The sequence below is a fragment of the Haliaeetus leucocephalus genome, unplaced genomic scaffold (genome assembly GCF_000737465.1).
Source record: "Haliaeetus leucocephalus isolate CR32 unplaced genomic scaffold, Haliaeetus_leucocephalus-4.0 Scaffold164, whole genome shotgun sequence".
Classification (NCBI taxonomy): Eukaryota; Metazoa; Chordata; class Aves; order Accipitriformes; family Accipitridae; genus Haliaeetus; species Haliaeetus leucocephalus.
The window spans coordinates 417,549-427,271 of NW_010972600.1; the positions used below are offsets into that span (position 1 = coordinate 417,549).

At 47.1% G+C, this 9,723-nt stretch overlaps 1 protein-coding gene across 1 annotated transcript; it reads right to left on the minus strand.

Annotated features, from left to right (window-relative positions):
• Positions 1-1,348: 1,348 nt before the first annotated feature.
• On the minus strand, positions 1,349-9,714 carry RNF126 (ring finger protein 126). The gene is made up of 9 exons (XM_010563136.1): positions 9,514-9,714; positions 7,078-7,136; positions 5,475-5,538; positions 4,695-4,936; positions 4,025-4,093; positions 3,870-3,939; positions 3,546-3,639; positions 2,407-2,522; positions 1,349-2,173 (listed from the first exon to the last, which is right to left on the minus strand). The coding sequence occupies exons 1-9, from the start codon at positions 9,544-9,546 to the stop codon at positions 2,024-2,026; spliced, it is 897 nt and encodes a 298-aa protein (XP_010561438.1). The 5' UTR covers positions 9,547-9,714; the 3' UTR covers positions 1,349-2,023.
• Positions 9,715-9,723: the final 9 nt, after the last annotated feature.

A 9,723-nucleotide genomic window follows, 5' to 3' on the forward strand; every position in this document is an offset into this window, starting at 1 on the left:
TCTCTTCTTGTATTCCAAAATGGCTCAAGAATAGCCAAACAAGGCGCCTGTTTTCCTCCTCCATGGGAGGCACGTCCCTTCCCAGAAAGGTCTCGGGAGGAAGGGCCAGGTCCTCAGGTGAGGCTGCTTTGAAAGACACCAAAAGTCTGCCGGTACCAGGACCTTGAGTGCCCAGGGAGGAAGGCCAGCACCTTCCTCAGCCACTCCCAGCCCCCTCGCAGAGCCCCAAAAGCCAGAGAAGACACAGGGAGACTCCCAAGCTGCTGAACCCTCCGTCCATCCCCCCCTGGCAGCCCCCACAGGGGCAGGCTCCCCACCTACTGCTCTGGCATCTGCCACAGCAAGGTCCCGGCACGCAGCCTCTGGAGCGCACGATGCCATCACCGACACCCGGTCAGCGGGTCCGGCAGATGCCCTGACTGCCCAAAGTCCCTGCAACAGAAAGGGGCATCAGTTGACATCTGTCCCGAGCCACCGGGCCCAGCCATTCAGAGCCATGTGCCACCACCTTGCTCTGCCTGCTGGCTCTGCACCAGGCTGTGTCCCAAAAGCCCAAGCAGAGCAGAAACCTCACCCACTGCTGCCCACGCACACTCCTCCAAGGACATCTCCTACCCCAGCGCACAGCCCTGCCCTGTGCTCCTGTCCCAGGCTCCTCTTGGAGCTGGCAGGGCTGTGCCAGAGATTCAGCGTCACAAGACGAAAACCGAAGGCCCTCGTTGAGAACACCAAGCAAAGACAGGTTTTTGTTCCTCTCGCGCCTCCCAGCCCAGGTGAGCGCAGACACAGGCAGCAGGTCAGTTTACTGCCTGCTCCAGTCACATTCTTTTCATTCCCCAAGCTCCAGCTCTGTCGCAGAAACTGAGTCACAAACACACCTGGATATTTGTCTCTCTCTTCTTTTTTAATCAGCTGTATTTTAAGTAGCTTTGAAATACATTTTTCTCCAAACTGTATTTCCTGTATATTATTTGATCACAATGATATCTGGCTGGTCCTTGCTCTGATGCACACCCAGTCCTGATGTCAACACAGTGGAAAAGTCCGCTCAGGCTGAGAAAAGGGCAGGACTGCAACAGGGAGGTGTAAAAAATACAAAAGACCAGGCAAGGATGCTTTCAGTTGCAATCCTGCAGCCAACCGCTCAACAACCCGCAGGCTGGCAACACATGTACAGGTGCTGGTCATGTCGGAGTCTGGTACCCAGGGCTCACAGCATGCCTGTGCTCAGCATGCAGGAGGGCTCGGACAAGCCCAGCCTGCCCTGGAGTGAAATGGGATGGCTCAGCACAGCAGTCTCCGGAGAGCTTACCCTGTAGTTTTTCCTCAAATCATGCATAACATCTCATTGAGCTGAAACGTCCATTTATTTAACAGCAGTAATAATTTAAAATTATAAAAACCCCTTTCAGTGTTGAGTATCAGAAGGGCGAGGTTACAAAGAAAAATAAATGGGACTTGAGATGGAGAAGGGAAGGATAATGGGGTCTATTTCAAGAGTTCATGTTTTCAGTGACAACTATTGGCCCTCTCCAGCTGGAGATCCTGGGAGGGAGGCAGTATCATTACGCTTTCATTTTAAAGACTTCAATCTCCAAAGCAGAAGAGATAGTATCCAAGGGGAGGAGGAGGAGCAAAAGAAATAAAGAAAGGAATCTCAAATTCAAAACCATACAAACAACCTTTCCGTTCAGAATTGCAACCGCTAGCTCAGCACCTTGGGTTTCCCATCTGTGGAGCGCAGCAGCCTTTCACTGCAATGGTTAAAAGTCCACGCGGCAAAGGGATGTTTTTATTAATAGACAGAGCTCTTTCCCCCCCATCACAGAACTTGAGGCTTCTCATCTCTGAAGGACCCAGAGTCTCCGTGTCTTCAGAACGCAAAAGGGAATTCTGGGGGCACTGCTTCCCCCTTGCTACCCTCCCCTCGCTCTGCTCTGGAAGCCCCTTTTGTTGTTACCTTGGCTGGGGAGGGAGGGAGGACAATGGACAGGGCCCCAGGGACAGAGGGTTGGATTAAGATTCATGAGTTGTTCGATGAGTTTTCGTTACTTGGTGAGCTGGAGGAAGAGGAGGAGGAGGATGATGAGAAGTTCATCCCTGTGAGTCCTGGGGGGTTTGTGGCAGTGTTTTGTCCACTTAAGCTTTTCCGGCACACAGGACACGTGTCATGCTTTGGAGAGCAGACAAAAACAAAATAAGAAATATGGGAAACAGGATTAGAAACACGATACAGGAGCTGCACTCAAGGAAAAGGCTAGGATGACACTCCTTCCTCTGATCAAAGGCTGCTCGTGCTTAGGCCTCATCATGGAGGTATGAAAATATTTACAGAGGACAATAGTACCACCAGAAAAAACACCCAAGTGCAACAAAACCCAAGTCACCCACTCAGACAGCACTAACCTGTTCCAGCCAAGGGACTATACAGCTGTTGTGGAATAGGTGATTGCAAGGTAACTGTCGGACATTTTCACCGACTGTATAGTCTTCTTTACACACAGGACACTCTAACCCAGAATCTGTACCATAAAGGGAAAGCAAAACACAGCTAAACAGTTGTCCTGGTTTTGGCTGGGACAGAGTTAATTTTCTTTCTAGTAGCTTGTATAGTGTTATGTTTTGGATTTAGTATGAGAATAATGTTGGTAACACTGATGTTTTCAGCTGTTGCCAAGTGATGTTTATATGAACTCAAGGATTTTCCAGCTTCTCATGCCCAGCCAGCAAGAAGGCTGGAGGGGCACAAGAAGTTGGGAGGGGACACAGCCAGGACAGCTGACCCAAACTGGCCAAAGGAATATTCTGTACCATCATGCCTAGTATATAAACTGGGGGCGGGGGGCAGATCACTGCTAGGGAACTAACTGGGTATCGGTCGGTGAGTGGTGAGCAATTGCATTGTGCATCACTTGTTTTGTATATTCCAATTCTTTTATTATTATTATTGTAATTTTATTGTTATTATCATTATTATTTTCTTCCTTTCTGTTCTATTAAACTGTTCTTATCTCAACCCACGAGTTTTACTTTTTTTCCCTTATTCTCTCCCCCATCCCACTGGGTCAGGGGAAGGAAGCAAGTGGCTGCATGGTGCTTCATTGCTGGCTGGGGTTAAACCAAGACAGCAATAAAGGAGAGAAGGATGCTCAAAGCACCCGACTTGGGATCCCATCACCTTTTCCCCTTGCCCCCACGGCTGCTTCATCCCTCAGAGAGGAAAGCCTGTGACTCTGCAGTTCCTACCACCATCACTCCACCTCTCATTGCCCTGGGTTTGCTTCATTGTTCCCTTCCGCTTTTTCATCTCTATCCACACTGAACTTTTCAGAACAGTTTGCCTCCCCAGGGCAAATCCATCCAGTCTACACTGCTCTTTTTTTCATGTGTGCAAGTATAACAGAGCAGTACTTCAGCTTTCTCCCCTCTTTGAAACATCTTAGGCCTTGAAGGTACCAGCAGACAAAATTAAAATCCCAAGAAAACGTTAAACAGAACTTTCACAGAGCTCTTTGTGATTGATTCCCTGGAGGATATATACATACCTACGTGTTCCTGTGCGATTTGTATAGTGGGGAGGGCCTGGATCTTTTCTTTGTCTGCTGGCGGCGGTCCAGTGTTTTCAAACTGATTTAGTAACTGAAAAAACAATAGGCCACAGAAGGCAGAAGGAAGATGTGAGCTCAGCAGCACACAGAACCTGTTCATTTATTGAACCAGGGCACTTGAACCCTGCACCACCTGCACTGCGGACCTTGTCTCCCATTTCTGCACCTTCAGTGGTTCGCCCCCCCACATCACAACAGGTCCTGGCAATTTTGCAGCACTGCACACGAGGACAGGAGACCCCACTGTAACACCAATTTTACCTGTGTAATAATTGCATCCAAGCCGTTGGCACCCCATGCGTAGTCCATTGGATTTGAATGCAAGACTCCCCTTTAAGAACAAGGACAACAATTAAATTTGGCTGGGAGTACTAACACCACCACTGTCAGAAGGAACAGTACATCTTCCAACTCACCAAGGACCTAGTCCTAGGTTTGGTATTGTTGTAGGTGCAATAATTCCGTTGACCAGCTGCTGAATAATTCTGAAAGACAAGAAAACCAGGATTATGTAAGAATTAGTGTCTGCTAGCTCCCAGCCCAGAAACCTGACACAGAATGAGCGGCTAAATACTGTCACATCATTAGGGGGGAAAAGGAAAAATATCCTGTAGCAATTGCATCTTATGAACTGATTATTCATTGATAAAGAGAAGTTTCAATATTTTATTTGTAAGGGGATAATTTCCAAGATGATGGCAAGTGGCTCTCCAGGATGCAGCTAAAGAGACATTAGTCATGCTGTCCAGTGTTTGCTCTCGTTTCCCCTCACACCAAGTACAACATTTTGGCAATAGCTGGTAACAACCAGGGAATGCATTCTCATTGCAGGTTTAACAGTCAAAACTCCCAGCTGCAGCTTGCCAACAGCTGCAGGCCCAGCTGAAGCCTGAGCATCCAGCAGTGTGTGTTCTCAGGGGCAAAGCCAGGCACCTAGGAAGAGTCACACTGGAGAGCTGTGCTCAGGAGCGGTCTTTAAGAGACTGCTCCTCAAACTGAGAACAAGGGACAGGCTGATTTTCAGCTAACTCTCATCAGTGAAAAATAACAGGACTTCCTCCACAAGAACCTGGCAGTTGTTCTCACCCTTCTAGTGTGGGAACTCCCTCGTGCCTGCCAGCGGCACGGCGTGTGGCAAGACGGGCTCGGGGCTGCCTTGCACCGTATCGATGCCGAGACTGATGCTCTCGCTCCCTCCGGTTCTCAGAGTCCCTGTTGTCTTCTGACTGCACATTGGACCCGAACGGAAACTCAAAGCTGTCATCAAAGATCCCAAAGGCAAATTGGCCATAGCCCTGTGGCAAGGTGAATAAGTGCTGATCCACATTCTGTGAGGGAGAGAATTCAGAGAACAGATTGTAATGAGGAGAGAAACAGCTCTTAGCTTTCACGCTTGGTATTTCACCAGCCTTCCAACAAAGACTAGTCTTTTCAGATTCCCAGCAACTTGGCCAACACAGGTGGATCAGTGCACTCTCAGAAGCAGCTTAGTGAGGAACAGACACAGAATGAAACTATATATGAAAGTAAGAAATAACTACAGCTTCCCTGGTTTCTCTTTAGCTGCTGCATGGAACTGCTGCCTTTTAAGCTAAGGCTACTGCATAGCAACACACCCAGACAGCTCACTAAATCCCAGCTTAGCCCCCTCACAACAAGAATAAGCTACAAGTGATGGTCCTATTAAAAACACGCAGTAAAAATACAACATGCAGAGATTTCAGGAGCAGCATGCGGATGATATTAATACCTCCTTTCGCAAATTTTATCATAATCCGGGGAACATTTAAACAACGTATTAATGGAAAAATACTTTAATTCAATAGCAAAGCAGAAATTGTTGGGAAAGAGAGAGGACTTACTCACCTCAAAAGGATGCCTGCTCTGATCGCTGGCTGACATAGAGGAGCTGGTCTCATTGTCAGCATTCCTGTGAAGAATGAAGAGCACTGGTAAGCCTTGGAAGCATGCTACAAAAAGATTTTCCCAGCTGAGGGGAGCAAGGGACATAAGTCTAACAGGAAAAGTAGACACCACAGCTGCTCAGTAACAGCACACAGAAAGCGACCAATTCATTTTTGTGCAGAGGTAGAGGTCGAAGGGATCTCAGAGGTCTGCTCACCTTCCCTTCCCTTCCCTTCCGCCTGAGGGCAGGGTCAGCTCTCTAGAGCAACTAGTCTGCCCTCAGTTGCTGAGTTTCTAATTGTCCTTATCAATTTTCATTTTTCCCTCCCTGCAACCTTCATTTTCTCACATCTTCACCCATCTCTCCCTACCCTTTTAGATTCTGATTTCATGAAGCTACACAGAAGTGACTGAACCATGATGTCAAGCAAGGATTCCCTGCACAATTCACCTCAAACAAAGCAGCTAATCCTCTGGAGCACCAGGAAGAGAAGACTTAAGGTACAAACCCTGGTCACTATGACCCAAACATGCTTAAGTCTAATCTTGAATCAAAGGAACTTCTTTATTGCAGAGGCATGTGACCAAACAGGACAGATTATTAGGAAAACTCTTAATGCTGTTAGGCTTCTGCTTTTAGAGAGCTGCAGGAACATTTTCTGCTCACTATCCAGGTCTACGTTGTGACATTCACAGTACCGAAAAACTAAGGTTCAGCGATTACACGACTTGTCCCAAGGTCACAGCAAATCACCAATACAGTTAGGATTAGTCAGGATTGATTTTCAGCCTCTAAGGTTGGTGTAGTCAGACCAAACGTCACCTTGACAGTATACAAAGCTCAGTCTGTAAAGACCACCTCTCTCAGTGGGCAGTAACACACATCTGGCACACCCCCTGCGCAGCTCAGTGTGCCCTTGCACTGAACGCCTGCCAACCTGCCTGCACACTGCCTGTCCCAAAGCCAGTCACAGCCAAGGTCCAGCAAATGTGTCTGAAACATTTTAAGACATTTCTCCTACTCTTGCTTGTTCTGAGACTGCCAGAGAGCAGTCCCACTACTGAGTCAGCAGTAAAGCACGTGAATGCAGATCTCAGCTGCTCCAGTGCAGAGTCCAAAGTCTCAGTCAAAATGTTTCATTGTTCGTACTCCAAACTAAGTTATTAAATTATACACTGAAGCATATGTACGCTCTCCATTCCGCAGATTCCTCTCTCAGAGGGTTATCTCTACCCTGATGACTCAAACCAGCTCAGAGCTACCACATCCCATATGGAAAGACACTCTACCACGTTTTTTTGTTTGTTTTAAATCAACCCATTCCTCCCCCACCCTTTACCAGCAACGTATGACACTCAGCATTCCCATGACTGATTTACCTGTAGATGCAAACTATGCAAATTAAGCACTCTCTACCCATAGTGAGGAAAGATGAGCCAAATATTGGGCAGAAGTAGTAAAAATTGTATATTCGGTATCCAGTGTTGCCTTTTAACTAGAAAAAGGAAAAGAGCAAAGCAGACTGAGTTCATTCCAGCAACAGCCTTTGGGGCAGCACATTACCTTGGCTCTTCAGGAAGTTCTTCAATAAAACCAGATTCACACCGTGGGCAAATATAGTCCTATGGGAGAAGAAATACTGAATGAGAATATAAGTGGTACGTAAAAGCTGCAAAGAGTGCCTTCAGTGTGATGGGGTGGAAGAGTCCTGCAGCCCATCGTCCCAAACTCATGCCGCAATGATAGAGTCAAAAAGACCCCAAACCACCGATAACTGCCTTCACCAGACTAGTGAGGCAAATTGTTAAGCTTGAGTCTGTTTGGAACTTGGCTTCAGAAAAGATTTGGATAACACTAACTAATCCCCAGTACAGACAAAGCATTAGATAACATCTGATGTAGTTCTGGGTGAAGTGAAAGCAAAACCACTGGCCTTCCCAGAAGAGCAGCACTCAAACACTAGTTTTTAAATAGCTGTGTGTTTTGGGGGCCTTCCCCTGTCCCCTCAAGGGACCAAACTGTCCTAATGAAAGAAACAAGGAGGAAATTGCAGCACAGGCTAATCACAGTGTCACTGTCACTTAGGAAGGGCTGAATGGAAAGCTGTTACTAATGTAGTCTGGGGTTCACACCAGACAGAGGTCAAGGAGACACAAGAGGGTCATTCTGCAACACACAATACCAGAATTTTACACTCCCACGCTCAACACTCATTACAGAAAGCTACTGCCACCCTGGTAGCCTTTAACACTGAAGACTGAATATGCTGGAACAAACAGGCTGTGCATGAAGAAGCAGGACTCCTCAGGAGTTTGCAACGGTCACTTTTCCTCACAATTCCTGGTGTTAGCGAAGAATTTATACTCCACAACCATACTGTTGTAGCGAGCAGCAGCCCAGCACGCTTAAGATCCTGAAAGGAAATTACTTCACTCTTCAGCACTCGAGAAGAAGCAGTGCCACGCAGCACCGCCGAGTCAGAAGAGGAAGTGACAGACCCCATACCTAACCCCAACCACGGCCGAGGCAGAACAGCCACTGCGGGCAAACACAACTGCTCAAAACCCCGTGCTGGCAAAGCCATGCTCACCATGGAAGAAATTTAAGAGCTTCTAAAAATAATGCTGCTTCCCTTTACTACTGCTACATTTGAATTGGCACAGGCCCTTACACAAAGTCAAGGGACTCCCCAAAAAAGAGGACGCCAGCCACGTGGGTTTGCTCTGATAAGACGTCTGGGATCGCTCCTCCAGCCACCGCAGAAAAACCCGATAAGGTCCAAGCACAAGGCAGCAACACCAGTGATCCACTCAACGCTGCCCCTGCCTGCCCAGCAAGATAAGGAAGCAGCAAACACCAAGACCTAGAAACAGACTCAAGAGAAGTTGCTGCTCCCTCTTCTGTGCAGGACTCTTTAGATTTGAGATTGTGAAACAACTAGGTCTACGCAATTTACACAATGTTTGATTTCAAGAATGTTTCTACACCATCCAAATTCTTCTCAAAGTTGGTTACCAGCACATGGGCACTCCCATGTCCATCATGGAAAATCAGATCAATTGCCTCTGACTTTGCAATACCCCCTCCCTGTTTTACTTTCCATCAATATGGCAGTGGGGTAAATTATCACGGTAGCCACACTCAAGAGCAGCAAGCAACTTACTCCTCTCAACTCTCCTTATTTCAGGGAGGCTTTTTTGCGTGTGTGCTTACAGACAACTTTGAACACAGGGATCAGCAAATTCCTCTGCAGCTGGAACAGCACAAACATCAAAGTTTGTTGTTTCTCAGGCTGTTTGAATCGCTCCTTTTGCAGCATATGCTACGGTATCTCCAGTAGCTCGGTCTGCAAACAGTAAGTGAAACCGAATGAACTTGGACCCCCAAAACAAGTTCATTAACTAGCAATTAACTAGACCTGAATCAACAAAAGCCGTTGTCCACTCCCTACCACAGTTCAGTGCGTTCACTGCCAGATGTGCTCTGCTGGCACAAGCCCAACACAGGGTGTTTAAACAAAAAATAAACAACTGATATTTCTAGGTTACAACCTTCAGCTCCTGAGCCACTTTCTCCAGCCTGTCTACATATTTACCAGGAGCATTATCAAGAGTTTTGTCCTCACACTTAAATACAACCTGGGAGCTTTACCGGCAGGGCCAACGGAGAGGGCAAAAGGACAAACAGCACGCCACAAAACCAAACTGACAGCTAAGTCTAATCAACCATGGCAGAGAGACACCAATGCTCACAATCGGGTGACTTTTAAAATGCAATAAACGCTAACAAAAAGCAATGCCTTATTCTGACAAGATGCTGTGAAAAGTTTCAGGACAAAGAGAGACTGGCAGGATCCCCCGAATCGAATTTAACGTCTGGCAACATTTGGCAGGCGACCAACAGAAAATCTAGCTGTGACCCACCACAATGTTTTAGCCAATTCCTTTCCAACAGCCAACGCTCCTTTTCTACCCACACCAGGAAAATATGACTCCTCACAAGCAGGGGTTTTACTCGACGATTAAAGCACATCTGCTCCTGTGCTGCACCTAGTCTACAAAGCACTTCTGCGTTAGCGAGTGGAAACGGTGCGTGCGTATCGTTTGTGTGCTTGCCTACGCCTTAGATATTATCCCCCGTGAAGCTTTTCTCATTTAAATCCTACTGAAAAAGAAAAAAAAAAAAACCAACACAAGAGACCCCCCCCCC